Source organism: Pleurodeles waltl, chromosome 4_1, assembly GCF_031143425.1.
Source record: "Pleurodeles waltl isolate 20211129_DDA chromosome 4_1, aPleWal1.hap1.20221129, whole genome shotgun sequence".
Taxonomy (NCBI): Eukaryota; Metazoa; Chordata; class Amphibia; order Caudata; family Salamandridae; genus Pleurodeles; species Pleurodeles waltl.
This window is the reverse complement of record NC_090442.1, coordinates 841,418,511-841,438,570: the sequence shown is the minus strand read 5'-3', so window position 1 is coordinate 841,438,570 and position 20,060 is coordinate 841,418,511. Positions and strand designations below refer to the sequence as shown.

The 20,060-nt window shown below is 43.6% G+C and overlaps 1 protein-coding gene across 1 annotated transcript in view; it reads left to right on the top strand.

Annotated features, from left to right (window-relative positions):
* The window catches only part of GAS2L3 (growth arrest specific 2 like 3), a 189,164-nt gene extending 172,790 nt beyond the window's left edge, over positions 1-16,374 (top strand). Inside the window, exon 10 of the mRNA XM_069229601.1 lies at positions 14,176-16,374. Coding sequence (XP_069085702.1) covers positions 14,176-15,513 — 1,338 coding nt within the window. The 3' untranslated portion in view covers positions 15,514-16,374. The remainder of the gene's footprint in view (positions 1-14,175) is intronic.
* Positions 16,375-20,060: the final 3,686 nt, after the last annotated feature.

The following is a 20,060-nucleotide window of genomic DNA, read 5'->3' as shown; positions in this document are numbered from 1 at the left end:
TTTAGAAGGGTAAGTTTGATGAAATAAAATAATCTAAAAAGCATAAACTGAATTAACACTAACAGTGATACTGTGGCTGTCTTCTCGTTTGAAACTATACATTTTTTAGGCTATGATGGTGCTGTTGAAAAATGATGGATATGTGAAAATGAAGGCTGTTGGAATTTGCCTTTTCGCAGGGTCATCCCCAATCTTTTTGCCTCCTTCCTCCTATTTTTTTCTGACCTGTTTTTGTTGGCTCAAGAACTCTGAGCACTTTACCACTGCTAACCATTGCTAAAGTACATATGCTCTCTGTGTAAATTGTATTGTAATTGGTTCATCCATGATTGGCATATTTGATTTACTAGTAAGTCCCTAGCACAGTGCACTAGAGGTGCCCAGGGCATGTACATCAAATGCTACTAGTGAGCCTGCAGCACTGGTTGTGCCACCCACATAAGTAGCTCTGTAGTCATGTCTCAGACCTGCCACTGCAGTGTCTGGGTGTGCAGTTTTAAACTGTAAATTCGACTTGGCAAGTGTACCCACTTGCCAGGCCTAAACCTTCCCTTTTCTTACACGTAAGACACCCCTAAGGTAAGCCTTAGGTAGCCCCAAGGGCAGCATGCAGTGTATGGTTAAGGTAGGACATATAGTAATGTGTTTTATACGTCCTGACAGTGAAATACTGCTAAATTAGTTTTTCACTATTGCAAGGCCTGTCCCTCTCATAGGTTAACATGGGGGCTACCTTTAAATATGATTAAAGTGTAGATTCCATTTGTGAGCGGATAGACATGGAGTTTGGGGTCTCTGAGCTCACAATTTAAAAATACATCTTTTAGTAAAGTTGATTTTAGGATTGTGTGTTTGAAAATGCCACTTTTAGAAAGTGAGCATGTTCTTGCTTAAACCATTTCTGTGACCCTGCCTGTTTGTGGACTCCCTGTCTGGGTCAGTTTGACAGTTCGGCTGGTTGCACCTCTCACTAGACAGTGACACAAAGGGAGATGGGGTGTAGTCTGCATTTCCTGGGAGAGGAGGAGTGGTCACTCACACCTGAAAGGGCTGTGCCTGCCCTCACACAATGCAGTCTCCAACCCCCTGGTGTGTGTCTGGGGCCTGGCCTGGGCAAGGCAGGATTTCACAAACAAGAGAGACTCTTCTTTGAAGGAGGCCTACTTCAAAGGGCAAAATGGGTATAAGAAGGGCACCCAGAACCACAGACTTTAGAACACGTCTGGAAACCAAGAGGTACCTCTGCCTGGAGAAGAGCTGAAGAGCCGAGGAAAAAGAGCTGCCCTGCCTGTGACTGCTTTACGGAGCCCTCCGGCAGTTGCTGCTTCTGCCTGTGCTAGAGGACAAATACTGGACTTTGTGTTGCCTTCCTTCTTGTGAAGAACTCTCCAAGGGCTTGATTTAGAGCTTGCCTTCTGTTGTTTGAAGTCTCAGGGACAGCAAAGACTTCTCTCTGCCAGCACCTGGAGCCTTTGCTGAGACTCTTACTCTGCCAAGTGGTGCCCATCTAGTTCCTGGGACCCTGAAAGGAGAAGCTGGCAGGCCAAGAGTGAGAAATCCACGCACCGACCGCCGTGCGGGGAAAAGAACGACGCAACATCGCTGGGCGTGCAAAAACGATGCAAGGCCTGCCTGGGCCTGAGAGCGCGGTTCAAATCGACGCATCGCTCTCCTGCGGATACAAGAAACGATGCACGCCGACTCAACTGAAGGAGAAACAATGCAAGGTCTTGCTCGTGAGTGATATCGACACATCGCAAGCCCTTTTTGACGCACACTCGCCCGTGACGGATTATTTTTGACGCACCCAGGTACATTTCTACGCTAACAGTGTTAGCGTTGTGTTACATGAAGTCTCTTTTTGGTTTTTAATTGATAACTTGACTTGTGTATTGTGGATTTTTGTTGTTTTGGTCTTGTTTTGTTTAGATACATATTTTCTATTTTTCTAAACCTGTTTTGTGTAATTTTGTACTGTTTTCATTAAGTTACTGTGTTTGTTGGCACAAATACTTTACACCTAGCACTCTGAAGTTAAGCCTACTGCTCGTGTAGATAGGATGTGGGGTAACTGCCAGAGCTGCTGAGTTTGGAGCTGGGGAATCAGGTTTGAGTCTGTTGGCTCAACATACTGTGATTCTCAGCAAATCACTTAATCTCCCAGTGCCTACCAAAAAATGAATGTGTCCTGGTATAACGTAACTGGTGCTCTTGTAAAGCACTCCAATACCTTCAGGTCGAGTTCACGCTATATAAAACTGGAAAAAAAACATAATTAGAAGATAAATATAGGTTGAAGTGTGAGGAGAAATGGGCCTGTATTATCTAATGGTGCGCTGTCCCTGTTTGCTGCATGGCACACCTTAAAACAGGTGCACCAGGCATAGTGTTCCCATTACAATCAATGTGCAGCACTGAGGACAGTCACAAACGTGTGCTGCCCAAGGGGCAGAACATTAGTGAAAGACAGAGCAATTGGTTTAAGCACCGCTCTTTTTTATGTCGCAGCGTACCAGACAGCAGAGCTGTCTGCTTTGCTATCGACATCCTGGGGACATTCAGAAAGTTGACTTAGAAATGCATTCTGCCTGTTGCTTGCCATTGGCTCTGTGGTTTGTAAATCACATTTCTTGCTTTCCATTTGCTGGCTTAATTAGTTTTAAACTGGCCAGCTTGAGTTTGGTTCTTCCCTTGCCAAAACCTTATTCACAGAATCTTTCTGAGTTCTCCTTTTCTGTAAACAGCTGTAAATCTTGTTCTTTTCTCTGTACATTTGCTGTGCATTCAAAGATCTAGGCCTAATGATAGGCGCTGTCTTTAAAGGGCACTTGTTTACTTTCCTTCTCTAATTTCACAGAAAGAGGATATATGTGACAATCCTGCTGGATAGTTTGGGTAGGAAAGAGTTTTTTCTAGCACACAACAACATTTAAATTAACTGTGTATTTCAGAATATATCAGAATTATGAACGCACAAATGAAGCACATTTTTGTTATTTATGAAGCTTGTTGGAAACAAATACTTTAAAATTGTCAAAACGAATCATTAAACTAGGTGACACTATTTCAACACATTTTTGTATGTGCACTATATAGTTTTATTAGTAAAACTGTTTATCTGTGCAAATGTAATGGTCTTTTTAATTGAAAGTGTGTTGTCTGTAATGCCAGTGTGCTACCATACCATGAATACTATACACTGCACCACCCCACACCACTGCACTGTACTCTGCACTACTATACTGCATTCTGCACCACTACACTCTACGCCTCTCTACTCTACCCTGTATCACTCTACTCTAGTGCACTCTTTGCCACTCTACTCTACACCACTGTACTTTTCACCATTGCAGTTTAGGCCACACCACTCTTCTCTGCACAACTCCACTCTACTCTGCTGTACTCTACTAATTTCTACGACACTCTGTGACACTCTGACATTGCACTCTATGCCACTGCACTCTATGCCAATGCACTTTACTCTGTAACACTCAACTCTATGCCCCTGCACTCTACGCAACTCTATTGCACGCTACTCTAATCTACTTTACACCACTGCACTCCACTTTACTCTGTGCACTCTACCCTGCACCACTTCACTCTACTCTGAAACAATCTACTCTACACCACTGAACTCTACGTCACTCTGTTCCACTCTATGCCACTGCACTCTATTCCTCTCTACTCTATGCCACTGCACTCTACTCCACATTACTGCACTCAACACCACTGCTCCCTATGCCACTATATTACACTCTTCTCCAATGCACTCTGACACGCTACTCTACAACACTACACTTTCTGCCACTGAACTCTCTGCCACTCTAATTTCTACTACACCACTCTGTGCTACTCCAGTCTATGCCATTGCACTGTATGGCACTATACTCTACTCTATACCACTCTATGCTATTCTACTCTGCCCCGTCTACACAACTGCTTTTTATGCCACTCGACTCTAGTCTGCACTGTACACCACTGCACTCTATGCCACTTGACTCTACTCTGTGCCAGTGCTGTCTGCATCACTCAACTCTACACCACTCTACTCTGCACAACTGTACGCCGCTGTTCTCTGTGCCACAAAACTCTTCAACACTGCCTCAGTGCCAGTGCAGAGTGGGGCACTCTAATCTGTGCCACTCCACTCTGTGCCACTCCATGGCGCTGCATTTGACACTGCTGAATTCAGTGCCACTGCGCTCTACTCCACTATACTCTGCAACACTCTAGGCCAATGCAGTCTACACCAGTCCACTCCACTCTATACCACTCTAGTGTATGCCACTCTGTGAGACTCCCCACTGTGCCATTCCAATTCACAACCCTCTCTGCCATCCACTCTACAACACTCCACTTCATTCTTCAACATTCCTCTCTACAATACTCCACCCCATTCCTCTCTATGTTGCTAAATTTTAGCCATGCTGAACAGCAGCCATACTGGTGTACAACATGGCTAAAACACGTTGGCGAAGCCAATAGCTGTTGCATTGGCAAGACCTATTGGCTTTGCCAGTGGTTGTTACTGTGCAGATGGCAGTGATATGCACTTCAAAGGGTCACAAATTCCCTTTGCAAGCGGGTACTCCGAGTGACTGCACTTGCCTGCAGTGTGACATCAAGGTGGTTCAGGGAACTCCCTTTTCCCATCCCTAGAGGTGTGCACCTCTTTGTGGCGCACAATCAGTGTTGCCTTTTGACAGCCTCTTTGCCTCTACCCCTGCGTTCCTAATATGGAGTGGGCGTAGAGGTAAAGTGTTTCCTTCATTTGCATGGGGCCACGCCACCATGAAAATAAGGGAACGCCACCATAGAGGTTCTCTGGCACTGTATTTGTGCAGGTGCTATTTATATTACAGAAGGGGCTGCACACACATCTTCGGCACATTTTGTAATACTACAGTTCCCCAGGGATGAAGAAAAACAGTGCACGCTCCCCTTGTGCACCAGGGGCACTATATATAATCCTTCCCATGATCATCAATTGAATCTTTGGTTTCTTAGAAGAAAAACACATTAGGAAATTAGTGCACTTCGTTGAAACCAAATATTAGGGATTTAGAATCTGGCCTCTATTACTTTTTACAAAAAATATTGGTTTTAATAAATATGTAACCTCCAGTAATTGAAGTATTACCAGAGCCTATTGCGGTAGACCTGGAAGAGGTGGGAAAGTGCATGACCCTACCTTTAAACTAGAGATTGGTCTAGTGAGGCCCGCTCCGCACTGCAGTCTTGGATATATAACAATAAATAGTCAGGAGGCAACTGAGGAAGGAAAACCTGTCCCTACTCCCTCTCCTCTCTCTCTCTCTCTCTCTCTCTTTCTCTCTCTTTCTCTCTCTCTCTCTCTCTCTCTCTCTATATATCTCTTTTGGTTCTCGCTCTCTCTCTCTCTCTCTCGCTCTCTCTCACTCTCTCTCTCTCTCTCTCTTTTGGTTCTCTCTGCTTCTCTGTCTCTTCTGCCTTCCCTTTCCCAAACCCCCCTCCATCCCTGCTGTAATTAACTTCGGTGACCAGGGGAAAGTGACAGAGGCACCAGCGACCCTTGGCCTTCTAAACCGGCCTCCTGTGACTCCAGCCCACTGGGAAAACACCAGGTGGAATAAAAGCAGTGCTTAATTTGTGCTGGTGGTTTCTGATGCTTAGCACCAGCACTTATTTGACTAAGCCGGGGCTATTGAATTTCCCCCCCCCTATGCGATGGGCCCAGTAAATATTAAAAATATATGTACCCACCTGTCCTGTCCTCCTCCTTCAGTTCATATACCTGTTCTGCAAACCACAGGTATTGTCTGCATTTCATGGAGTGTTCAGAACACTTTCAGTTTGCTGTGTTCCCCTTTGTCTGGCATTGTATTAAAGTGTCTTGAGGTGGATATAAGACCAAGCAGCGTGGTACTCGGCGGGCCACTGACGCCGCCGGTTTCTGAGCTGCGCTTTGAGCACCAGCACTTATTATTCTACAAATTAAGCACTAACTAAAAGGCCAGTGCGGGCCTGCGTCGGCATACCCCAAAATACAGCATCTTCCATCTTTAAATGGGATCACCCATGTTTTCTGCGCTCTAGTTGCAAATGGCCAATATGAAAAGGGGGGGGGGGCCTTGTCTAATGCTCCTGCCCACTCTATATGAGTCTGATTATAGTTTGCCAGGCTAACTCTTGCTGTGAGCCTGGAATAAAAGGAGCGAAATAGGATTTCTCATCTTTCTTCCGACTCTAAATCTTTCTAGGGCCTTAACATTTCATTTTGAGCCCAGCATACCGGAAGCTTTCTCCAGATCACGGGTGTAAAGGATGAGGTTTAGCCAGCGAGTTGGGACCTCCTCGAGGCCCAGAATAAAGCTGTCTTAGTGTGTGTGTGCGCACTTGTTCGGCCAGGCCTGGGAGGATTCACATGGCAAGTATTTTGCACATAATTTTATTATCTAAGCCGGCTACATAATGGGCAGAAGAGGCAATGACAAATGGGCCCCTGTTAGTCATGCTTCTGTAGTAAAACCATCAGGGCTTACCTTGCTGCGGGTTGACGGCACCTAGTTTCAAAAGTGTATGTAGTGCAAGTATGCCTTGGTGCTAATTGGGTCACAAACATATTGTAGAATTCAATAGGGAGACCATCTGAGCTCGGTTTCTCACATATCTGGCATCTGTTAATCATTGTGATTTGTCTATAACGCATTTTCAATGAATGGCTATTAATTATGATTAAATATGTAGGACAAAATTATTTTTTACAAATTTGATTTCATGGGTCATGTTATTTTGGTGCTCAAGTTTCAATTCCAGTGTTGGAAAATGCTTGAAGTGAGGGTAAGCCCAAAAATGAGTCCGCGCTCTGCTCACTATACAATAGTCCTCAAGTGGCACCTCTGATAAAGGCTGACCAGGCCCAAAAGCTGTCTGAAGTTGCTTGTGCTTCTATTCAGAGAGCTTGTGGCCTAGAATTTCCCACTGGACTGTTCTATTGGAGAAAGGCCAAGGCTGATCTGCACAAGATTGGCTGTTGTCCAAAGTGGCACAGCGTGCAAACACTGTACAGCCAAGTGTACCTCTGTGTATTTGAGATTAATTCCGGCTGTCCATTCATCATATTTTTTGTTTTTCTGATAGCTTTTTTGCTATCCTATCGCACAAACTGAGATGCAATTTTTGATAGAAGTTAGAATTCGAATATTTTGCTGTATTTCCCTCAATACCAAGCTTATAATGGGCCCTAATCTAGAAGAGGCTTAGATCGAAGACAGCTTCTATTTGGCACATTCCACTTTTGTATATATTCAAACCAACTGCATTGTCTTTTGTAGATGCTTTCCACAAGCAATACTTCCTGCTTCGTTTTGCAATTCAGCCTTGTGTTGAGTTGTCTGCGCCATTTTCATTCGGCCTGATACCAACTGAAGAATGTACTTAAGGAGATTAAATTACTTTTCTTTTATGATGAGCGATCTTTCACTTAATACGTTTCCCATATTGTCTTTTATGTAGCATGGTGCTGAACAATGATTGGGGCAAAATGAGCGTTAAATCTCAATTAACTTACTATTTGAGATAGTTAAATAAACTGTGAACTGTCGTGAGGAATGACATTTTTACAACACATTCAGGTTAAGTCCATTATGCAGTTAGGTTGGATGTTACAAGTTCTGAAAAGTGGTCACATTCCCTGAAAACCCATCAGCTCCAGGGAATTGCTGCATTTAACCTGACGTGAGAGCAACAAATAATGACAACGTATATTTTGCTAAACATCAAAAAATTAGAAAAGTTGCCTTCCACTGTGGCAGAAATACCATCTGCAGTTTGGTTAATATATGGGGTTATTAATTTGCCCATTTCAACCCTTCAGTTCACTTGGTGTTTGAAACACATTCCTGGTGGCAGATTTGCAAAGCTAGGAGATAGTTACATCCATGAGGTGTGGGAACTACCCTTTATGTATAAATGTTTCAATAGCATGAATGAGATCTTTCTTAGCGGTAGCGAATGTGAGAGTTCTGTAAGTCATTCAGTGATTTGTAAACAGCTGCCCTTGCATGGAGCATGTAATGCTTAAGCTGTGAATTTAGCCTGTTATCTGAAGGGGGCCATGTCTCTTTGATTCGTCCGGCATTCCAGGTACTCTCGAATGGAAGTTATGAGATGCTGAACAAAAGAAGTTATTGTGGTATGTGAGCGGGAATTGCCTATTATAGTTTCGGTCTCCAAAATTGTTACATGTTGCAGAAATTTGCATTTTCCCCTCAAGCAAAAGATAAAAGTAGCAGAAATTTGGCCTCGTATTGCTACTTCAAATATAAAGTTTGACAAGCTGAGTAGAGTAAAGGCTCTTTTGTTTAAAAAACACATGGCGCTTGCATCTGCCCTCAAGACCTACGCTGTCCAAGTGGTGAGGTCATCCACATAGATATAGTCGCTTTTAAATACAAACTTTCCTAGACATTTCTGTGTACTCATAGGTCACATTTTAAAACGCGTCTAACATCGCTGGGATTGTACACTTCTTTAAGGCAGTTGGTTCTGATTTTGTCAGCACCCTCTCTATTTTTGGCATAATACCTTCAGCCATACACCCTATTTTATCAAGGTTCTTTGGGGGATTCCCTGTTACTTTGGCATTAATTGGCCACATTTTGTTGTTGCAACTTTTCATTCTCAATGGCTATCCCATCTCAGCAAGGAGGACTGATGGCGCTTCCACAAGCCCAACTGTGTCATGACGGCATGATGCAGTATTTTGGAGCACTGCTCCTGGAAAAACTGGAGTCCAACTGGTTTTTGTCATTCAGACTGGTTCTGAATTGCATGCAGCCAGTCTTTCCATGTTTGTGGTGCCCATTTGAACATGCACCCGAAGTGTGTCTTACCATGTAGCGCATACCTTCTTTGGACGCTGATCTGCCTGTGTTCTTGATGAGGGTTTATTACCAGACATGCCCATTGAGATTGTGATTGGTACGGGAAGCTTCATATGAGCCGTCCTTTGTGGATCAAGTGGCTCCTTGTGCTACAACATCAGGCGCTGTACAGGATACTGCCACCTCGGCCAGAGCTATGGCTGAGGCAATGGAACATGAGTGCTCCCTCGCTTTCCTTGTGAAGTAACTGGTTACTTTACCACCTGCCGAAGTGGGGTCTTCCCTGGAGTTCATAAAAATTGGTGATTATTTTCAAAGATCATAATTATTGTTGATATGTTGACATTTGTCCTTATATGATATTCGATTTTTAGAAAATCTAAATTGACCATTTTAATTTGGCTCAGGTTTGGTCCGATTTGCTTGTTGACATGGATATTTTATCTCATTCCATATATGACCCTCATAATCACAATTCATGCCTTTTTACGTGGAACGCAGTTGCTTCAATAAAATATATAGTGAACCAAGATCCTGCTTCTGTTTGTCTTTGCATGTATGAGACTTGTATAACGGAGAGAAAGGGGTACGATCTTTTCCCCCAAGACTTCCCTGAGGAGTCTGAGTGTTATGCGATAGGCTGCAAAAAATTACTCTTACCCAGGGGCAGCTCCTTCGCAATGGCAGAGGAGCATCACCTCCCTGGTCAAGAGCCATGAGATGAATCCTCCCTTCCCCCCCTTTTTCCACCCTACCTCCCTCTCTCCTACCTTCCTTTCCCATGGTTTCTCTTTCCCCTGCCCCACCCTCTCTCCTTATCCACTCCCCACTCTTCTAATCATTACCCTATCACCTATTATTCAGTATATCCATCAGATTGTACACACCCATATACTCATTGTGCAATTATTTGTTGTAAAGTGGAATGTTGAAAATATGTTTATGTATACTCTACTGTCCTATACTCTTCCTTAATAAAAACTTTAATAAAAAAAAAAGCCATGAGATGAAAAATAAAACAATAGTTGGCTATTGTTTTATTTTTCATCTGCTGGCTCAGCCAGCAGTGCAGGAATGGGCGGGGCTGGGTCATTGGAAGGGGGAGAAGGAAAGAGTGCATCTAAGTGCTCATGTGTGTTTGGCCAGCCATCTCAGGCTGTCCAAACACACTTGTGCACTTAGGTTTCTCCAGCCCAGCTGTGTTGAACAGCTGGGCTGGAGTAACTTCACAGATACCAGGGCTGTGTCTGAGCGGCAGTCTGAGACGCTCAGACCAATCCTGGTGCTGCATTCATGCTAGGTTTAGCATGAAAGCAGTTCCAGGATTGCTGGGGAGCCTGTGCTTGTGTCCCCGTGTATGCTGGGACACCACAAGAAGAGGAGCAATGAGCGAGGTGGCAGGAGTCGGCGGGAAAGTTACGTATTATTATTTTTTTTCATTGTTTTCCTGGTCCCTGTCATCTCCCTGCCTCCCCGCTGACATTTGCAGCAACCGCCACTGCTCTGACCTTTGGTATTGGCGAGGTGCTGCTAGCTAGCCAGAAGAGTTAGGCCGACAGCTGTCACATAGTGTGGGATCAGGCTCAGTCCCCCTTACTTGATGGTGCTGCCACCCAAAATCCAGCAGTCTTGTTACTATAACAGGAGTCTACAACAGAACAAGCAGCTGGAATCAGGGTCACCTTATCATGTCTTGCCTTGTATTTAGGGAATATTAAAGTGTTGATGAACAGGCTGCTTACCTTTGGTAACACCTTTTTCTGGTAGAGATTCTATCTAAGTGAAGATTTCTCACATTAGAATATTCCCTAGACAACAGACTGTATCCTGTAAATCTCATTCAAGTACCGCTGAGCACCGGTAAGTGGCATTGATCAGGTCCATGCCAGCGTCATCCTGTATTGAAAGTGATGTTGCAGTGTCCATATGAGAGACACCCCGGCACCCTGACATCTGTTTTTTTCATGATTGGTTCCATTTAAAAAAATGTGGAATCATGTAAAAACCAGTGTGTAGTAATTAAGGGTGAACAGCCCAGGTTGCAGAGTGGAAAGGATGGGAGGGTCAGTGAGGAATCTGCGGCTAGATAGTCTCTACCAGAAAAGAAGTTACCAAAGGTAAGTCACTTGTTCTTCTGATAGAGACTTCCAACCACAGATTTTTCATTTTAAAATAGGTACTCAAGCAATAAGTCCGGAGGTGGGTCTGCGAACTGGCTCAGATAAAAAAAAAATCCTAGATGACCAAATGGGCAAAATGCCCGTCTCGACGGACCTCACTATCCAAACAGTAGTGCTTTGTGATGAGAGACACCTACGTAGCTGCTTGACAGATTTCCAGGACAGGCACCCTGCGTGCTAACTCCTTAGTGATTGCCTTGGTTATAGCAGAATGGGCCCACAAGCCTTCAGGAGGCTGCTTCTTAGCTTAATGTGTCGCAAATCTTAATTCAGAGTACAAGCCATCAAGAGATGGCCTGCTACTGCACAGGCCTGCCCTTTTTTCACTCCAGTGAATCCAGAGAAGGGCTGATCGTCCCCCTGAAGGTCCTCTCTAGGATCAGAGTGGTGCAAAATAACTCTTTGGGTCCAGTCTCTTCTCCTCCTTGTAGGGTTGATGAGGAGTGTAAAATTAGCAAGAGTAATGCTCTGGCCAACATGAAATGGGTGACAACTTTTGGCAGAATAGAGGAACCAGTTTGTCAGGGGAAAGAGCTGGTTCAGGAGTGTGAAATGAGAGAGCTTGAAGCTTGCTTATCCTTTTGGCCAATGGCATGGCCGCCAGAAAACCATTTTAATAGTCAAGAGATGCACAGAACGGCTGTGTAGGGGCTTGAAGGGGGAGCACACAAGAAACATGAGGACTAGTTAGAGGTCCCATTTAGGCCTCACAACTTTCAGCAAATGAGTCAAATAGGTGATTTGAACAGGGAGGGTTGATGTAGCAGCTGCAGGAGAGCCGAAATCGCAGATAAGTACTCAGAGTAAGGCTGTGCCAGGCTAGAAACAAAAGAAACAGCAACACCCCTGACTGCAGTGCAGAAAGGGGGTTCACCTGGTGTGAGAACACCAAGTCACAAACTCATCCATAAGGCAGGCTTATACAGTCCTAGTGAAGGGACGCCTGGCTGCCAAGATGACATAATAGACCTTGGGAGGAAGATCAAAAACTCAACTGTTGCTGATCAATCTCCATGCATGAAGCCGGAGAGTGCACAGGTTCGGGTGCAAGACCCTGCTCTTTAGCTGCGAAAAGAGATCCTCCTGAAGGATCTCTTTTCAGAAAGTAGTTGCGAGGCTGTAGATCTAATATAGGACAGAGGCCTCCATTGTGTTTGGGCACCAGAAAGTAGTGAGAATAACAAACATGCCCTACTTCTGATGCAGACATAATCTCAGTGGCTCATTTGGCCAGAAGAGCCTGTAATTCCTGATGGAGGAAGGAGGATGTCCTCCATCACCTATTCTTGGGATGATTGCAAAAGTGGAGGGGTTTTCGTTAATGGAGGGGCCTACCCCTTCTACACAGTCTGAAGGACTTAGTTAAAGCTTAACCGGATCCTGGGTGAAGCACTGCCATCAAGATGTTATTCTTGACCTCAACAGAAGGAAGATGAAGGTCAAGAACTTCTATCGCCCTGTACTCAGTGATGAAGGATGTGCCTTCCTTTGACAGGGCAGAGAGGAGTAAACGTGCCAGAGTCCGGTGAGGTGTTCCGGCGCCGGCACCACCCAGCTCCTCATACTAGTTTTCTGGAGGCACAAGATTCTCTTCTAGAGGGCCAAACCCTTTCTCCTCATCTCCTTCTTCAGGAAGGTAGGGTTGATCTAGGTAACGGTAAGCCCAGTAGTAGGTCGGGTCTGGGTGGCATCAGCTGCGATGTAGGACAGTGCCGATTTGAAGTCAGGGATAATGATGGGCTCACAGTTGGGGATGGCACTGGAATGGAAGGTGCCAGCGTGGAAGGAGGCACCTGTGATGGCGTTGGTCTGGATCCAGCGGCAGATCCACATAGCCCAGCTTGCTTGGGAGTGAACACGCTGGTGGTAACCCAACAATGACACCTCCTTGCTCTACGGAACCTGGATGCACACCAGAGGAAGTTGGTAGTGCAAAGATGGCATGCATGGTGTTGTAAAAATTATTTAAGCTGGGCAGGCATCGCTCTGGCTCCAGGACACTCTGGGTACTGCGGAGCAGGCCTGGAAGCTGGCTTCGCAGGTGATGTGTGCAAGCGAGGCCTAGAAACATGGTGTTTGGACGGGGGAGAAGAAGAATACCTTGACTTATTCATCTTGTGCTTCTTGGACTTACCCGATTTGAAGGATGAAGTCTTGGGCTGTGAAGATGATCGTCCACTGTGAAGGCTTCAGGAATAGCATTGTGACTTCCAGGGGGACTGGGATCGGTGCAGAGCCGCATTTAGCCGCACCGCCAGGAGCTTCAGTGTCTGCTCGCAAATTGCTTTTAGAATCATAGACTTGCAGTCGGGTTCAGGCCGTGGGTCATAGCTTCACCCCAGGCACCATAGACAAAGGAAGTGAGGGTCAGGGACATTCTTCACATGGTTTAAACCCTGTGGGTATGTTGGGAGACATGTCCTCAGCACCCGGGGAGAAAGCTTAAAAAAATAGACTTGACAAAAGTCATAAAATGTTATTAAAAAAATCACAAGGCAGCCTTCTGGATTCGCACCTTTGGTGTGGAAAGAAAGGAAATTATGTCATCATTTACATGGGAACTGCGCCAGCACTTTTAACCCGTTTGCCACCTACCGGCACGCAGAGGTACTGTGTAACATTTTCCAGATCCAGTCTGACACCTGGGGAATATTCTAAGGTGAGGAATCTACGGTTAGAAGTCTCTTGCACAAAATTTTGCACGAATAATACATCCAAGATGTACTTTATATTTAATAACACTGCCAGTCATAAAAAAACACTAGTCAAGTACATTTTTAAATGCCGGCAGTGATGCGAACATGGGTCACTGTTTTCTACTGCTCTCTCATTGCCACAGCAGCAAAGAGGTTTCGTCATTATGTAGGTAGTGCTAGCACACTTGACAAGTAACTGGTGGGTTTTATTAGCCTCTGGATATTTAATTCCCCTTGTATGTAAGCTTTTCATGAGAGCGTTTTCATTGTCATTAACTCCAAATTATGAGCTATTACTAAAATGATCAATGTCTGACGCCAAGGGCATTATGTGCTATCTAAAAATGCTTTCATAAGTGTTTGAAACTTCATATTTCAGCATTATAAAATGTGACTGTACACTTTGACAAAAATAAATATATTTTTCTGTTACAGATGTTACATGGCAAACATGTGATGGTGCGAGTTGGTGGAGGTTGGGACACTCTCCAAGGCTTCCTCTTTAAATATGATCCTTGTCGAGTAATGCAATTCACAACTTTGGAACAGAAAATCATGCAGTACCAAAAAGGAGGTCCAAGTTATAACTCCCTGCTTCCACCAGTTAAAACACCAAAAACCCCTGTAATGGATCCTTTGTCAGCTGTTAATTTCTCTGAAAAACAAGGTTCAAAACTAGCTACTCCTGTTTCAAATCAGAAGGGTCCCCGAGGTATGAATCAGTCGCCTGCAGTTGCATCAAGAAGAGGAGCAAGACATCATCCTGCGAAATCCATGCAAACACCTCCAGTATTGGTGCCAAATAAACTGGAGGGGTTCCCTTCTGCAAGGTCCCCTGTAAATTCTGAACCACACAGGAAAGTACCAAAAAAGCTAGAAACTCCTGCACAAAACTCTCCTTTGCAAATGAAAGCTAGTAAAAGCAATTTCTCACTCAATAATGTTCATACTCGTTCAGAGCCAACAGCAAAGCTCGCTCCATCACCTCGTACTCCTAAACTAAATAATAACATCAAACAATCTTCACAGAGTTCTACTCCTGCAGTGTTGCACACGGTTCAGAGTAGCAGTTCTAAGACAAGTGGTTCACAGACTACTACTCCAACAGTGGTTTTGAAACATAAGCTTACACCTTCCAAACAAATTGCTGGAGAAAAGTCAATACGTTCAATACGAGAAGCTCCAACAAATGCAAATTCACAGCATTGTGGTGTGTTTAAAAAGACTGAACCGTCTTCTAAAGACTCAACATCGGCTCCACCAGATCTTTCCTCTATTCAAAAGCAGATAAAAAGCTATAGACAGATGCCTCCAAAACCAGAGATCTTGAGCAGCAGTAGGAAGCTTAAGCCTTCCGTGAAAACCATCCAGTCTACAAAGCCGGTTGTACAAGCTGATCACATTCCAAAGTCGTCTCAATCCATCAAGCAGTTTGGGGTGGAATCCGTAAATACATCTGGCAAATTTAAAGGTCGTGTTTTAGGTGTTCAGACTTCAGCAACAAAAACACAGACAGTGATTAAAAAACATCAGCTGGAACCGAAAACCAATAAAAGTAGGCATTCCTTTGGTAGAAAGGGAGCTGCTGAGATGAAAAACCACAAACCAGTTTCTGTACGCACCCCGCTGGCTGTGGTGCGGTTACCACAGTCTTTGACCAAATCTCAAACATCAGCTAAAAGCGCACAGATTACGACAATTCTGACTTCTTTAAGCAAGGCTGAAAAGATTGGTAAATTTCCAACATCTAAACAAGAAAATGGACTGGCATAGAAACCAGCAATAGGCAGTATACCTGTATCTCTGACAGATCAAGTTTTTAATCTAAGAAAATATCATGTGTATTGAGTGGCAGCAGAAAAAGCAACTGGTATTGTAGTGGTTTTTGATTTCCATTTCTGCAGTTTCTCTTCATACAGTGGTCCCACTAAGCATCAGCCCTTATTTGATTTGGGAGTAACACCTGTTTGACCCAAATAGGGATTACGTGTAACACTGTAAAATCACATTCTCAGTGTTCTGTCTCCACCGCAAATGTCACTAACTAAAACCGGGTGAAATGTGCAGTTAGGAAAAAGGCCTGGAACGGGGGAATAACTCTAGGAATCTGGTTTCAAACAAATGTCTTTGGTTGTCCCCAGTTTGTGACAGGATTCCTTGTAATCCAACATCCCATAATGACCAAACACTACAGTATAGTAAATACGTACGGGTTACCACTGTGGTTCTCCTGTGCCATTAAGAAAGTGGAACGTATTCACCTCCGCCTATAGTTGCTCCTCAGCACTGATCCTTCCGATGTAAGGCTAAGTACCTGATTTAGATATTGGCTGATGGGTTACTCCGTCACAACGGTGACGGATATCCCGTCTGCCAAAATCTAAATTCCATTATGTCCTGTGGGATTTAGATTTCGGCTGACGGGATATCCATCACCATTGTGCCGAAGTAACCCGTCCGCTAATATCTGAATCAGGCTCGGAGTCATCCATCTCTTTGAGGAAATGCCAGTCTTCTCCCTAAAAATGTCTCACAATAGCCTGCATGAAGGACAGGAGCAGGCAGACGAATTAGACATGAGTCAGGGTATCACTGACAGAAGAATCTTTGTTGTGCTGAGTTGTACATTAATGTAAAAAAAAAAAAAAAAAGTATTTCTGCTGAATATTCTTTGGGTTTACATACTCAGACATACCTGCTCTTCATCTAGTCCTAAGAGTCGACAAATCTAATCTCTTGTAACAAATAACACCCACAGTTTTTACTTTATCATTATTTAATTAAAAAAAAAATGGGAGCCTTGTGTGAAAATATGCTGTGGTGATTACGTAACAGTTCCCTTCAGCAGCAATAATTTGAATTAAACATTTTATTGTTTCCCAGTCTCTTCCATCCAGGCATTTCTTCACAAAACTTCTCGGGCCCAGTGGTGTTTCAGAACATATGATTGCACGCAGCTCTCTTAAAGTCCTGCCACAGCAACTAAGGGTTGAGTTCTAGACTGCCTTCCCCTTTGCAAAATTCTGATTCTTTTTTCTAGCCTTTCACTTGTAGACTGACTACTGTGATTTGGATCAGTGTTTTGTTGCATGATGCATTTCTGGCTGAGATTTAGCTTTTGGGTAGCTGGGTCGACGTTTTTCCTTTAGAATGCACTGGTTAAGAGAGGAAGTCATGGTGGACTAAAAGACTGAGAAAGTATCCAGGTCCTGTGGCTGCAAAATAAGCCCAAATTATCACCTGTCATTCTCCACGCTTGACAGTTGCTCTGGTGTTCTTGTGGTGATACGCAAAGATTTATTTTTTCTTTTTTCCCCCAACGTGCCCTTGTGCAATTACAGCCAATCAAAATCAGTCCAGAATTCTTGTGGTTCACTGGGGTGCTCTTTTGTAAACCTAAGCCATGCAGCTATGGTATTTTAGGAGGGTAGGGCTTTCTCGTGGCTATGCTTCCACGAAAACTATTCTTGTTCAGTTTTTCCTAATTGTAGAATCAGGAACTAAAGCATGTAGAACATTGACGTAGGTATGTAGATCCTCGGATGTACCTTGTGAGCTCCTGGTATCTCTAGGAGGATCATATTGTCAAATATCGGGGTGAATTTGATGGGACAGCCATTTGTGGGTAGAATATCTTGACATTTCTGCATTTGTAAGTCATTTATGTCACTGTGACATACATTATTTCGTATTGCTTGAAAAGGCTTCATAAACCTTTCCAGACTAATGTGTAGCAATGATTATTTTCTGACAGTTCTCTTTTGACCTGGAAATGTTGTGCTAACACAGCTCTGAATGTTCCAGACCAAACCAACAGTGTTTGTGATATTCATTTAGGAGGTAGCGTTTCCAGGTGATCACGTAATTATGTGCCCTTCTTGACTGATATGGAAGCAATAAACTTCCACCTACTTTTTCACACAACGGTTCTGAATGTTAGCTGCTTTGTTTAATGAATTGTGAGAAGGTAAACCTTGCATGTTATTTGTCTCATAACGTTCAATTTAGCTGCTGTTTGTGAGGACAACATGAAGGTCCAGTGTATATTAATATACATGAGAGGCTGTTAACATTGTTTTACTTACGTCCTCTTAGACACATCAGGTTATTTTTATACTTTTTGATGCAAACCTGCGCTAGTGCAGGATTGCGTCAAGATGTTTACCGTCGGCTAGCGCCATTCCTGGGCGCCATATTTATGGAATGGGGCTAGCAGGCGGTAAGGCCCAGCTAGCGTCTTTAAAAAGGAAATTAGCCGAGTGGGGGAGGCATAAGGGGAACAGAGGGTTTAGCATCAAAGAATGACACCAGTACGGGCAGAGGTATAAACATGCCTCTGACCATACTATCGCCATTTAGTGACGTTAAAACCCCATGGACATGACTCCTGTCTTAGTGAAGAAGGAGTCATGCCCAAAGGCCTTGCCCAGGGGTCTTATGTCCCCTGGGCATGGCCATTGGGTACAGTTCCATGTAGCGGGACCCACGTTAGGCCTCCCATGGCACTTTGTAATTAAAAAATGTTTTTACTTATCTCACTTAGCTGGGATGGGGTCCCCCATCCTCCGCTGTCCCTCTAGTGTGGGTGGGGCTGTCCCTGGGGCCAGGAAGGGCACCTGTGGGCTCTTTCCATAGTTTATAACCATGGAAAAAGGCCCACAGACCCCCTAACGCCTGCCCTGACCCAGGTGTTAAATAATGGCGCTAAGCAAGCTTAGTGCCATTATTTAAGGCCCCCATCCCTGTGCTTGTTTTTAGCATGGGGGATAAATATGGCGCTAAGGCCATCTCGTCATTTTCTGCACGGGAACGCCTACCTTGCATCTCATTGATGCAAGGTAGGTTTCCACATCCAGAAAATGATGTTAGCTCTATAACTTTGGCGCTAGACAGGTCTAGCGCCAAAGTATAAATATGGAGTTAAGTATGCGCTGGATTAGCATAAAAAAAAAATATATGCTAATCCAGCACAAAGTAAGTATGAATATGCCCCAGCTCTGTAGCAGTTTTGTAACAACACAAAAGAGGGAATAAGAAAAAAAAGCAAAGGGAGAAACTGAGGCATAAGGAGCAAGATATTGGAGTAGGGATAATGGCTGATATCTTTGGAAGAAAGGGGGATGTGAGGGCTGAATTGTGGGGTTTATTGAAAGACAGCAGGTTGAGATTCTGCTGAAAATTGGAAATTATAACACAAAAACGTTTGTTTATGCTGTATCGATGCAGGCATGCATTTTTTCATTTAATTAACTGTTTTCACTGGATGTGTGTAGTGGGAGGCACTTTATTTTAGACCCATTGACGATCCATTTGCTACTACTGTGTGCTGCCAACATGAAAAGCCAGTTTTAGTTGTATTTTAATTTTGGGAACGTGTCACAATAGGTGACACTGTCCCATTAACAATGTTTTATGAATGGGTGGGCAGTGGGTTCGAAAGGTGGGGGGGTCATATTATCCAATATGCAACGTTCTGTTGATTCCTGCCATTAGTAGATGGTTTATAATAAAAAAAATGTTGAAATGTGGATTACATTCAGATGGCTGGTCAGCAAGCTTTGATACTAATAGATTGTAATTGTAACTGGATTTTATTATTTGTATTAACTACTTGAGGCTCTTAGGATAAATAAACTGTATAAAAAATGGTCAGTATTACGTTTAGGAAGAAACATTCATTCTGTTTTTTACTGTATCGAATGCCCTTTTGAGCTTGATTGCCTTTCTTGTGAGGTCTTCATGAATCTGTATTTTCGGCACCGGCTTAGTTTGCTGTGGATTCTATTCATTCTCAATTGCACATCTCCCAATTTCTGTGTCTCATTTGTCAGCAGTGCAATATAAATATTATTAAATAAAAACATATCTCTCAAGGTATGAAGCAGTATGTTTTCCGAGATGTGGAAGTGAGATGTTTCAGGACTTTCAAGTTTGGCACATTATTAGACAAGGATGTTTACTGCTTTTACAAGTGCTGGTATTAGTTTGTTTTATAACTTGTATTTGGTTGCATAGTGATATTAGAATGTCAGATGTGCCTAGTTATTACAAGAAATATGAACTTGCAAATCTTTTTTTTTTTTCTTTAGCTAAAACTGATGGATTTACCCACCTACAGTTAAGAATACCCAAATAAGTGTCTCATTTTAAGGAAACCATTTGACATAGCAAAGTTTATCATACTGAGTCCTAATTTCTTGCCTTTTTTACCACATGGTTGTATGTTGAAGGTTGCTAGTGGGCAGTCTCTTTAAAGTCTAAGAACAGTAAAACTCATGCATGTAAACAGAGGTAAGCAACATTATTCCATCCCTTCCCTC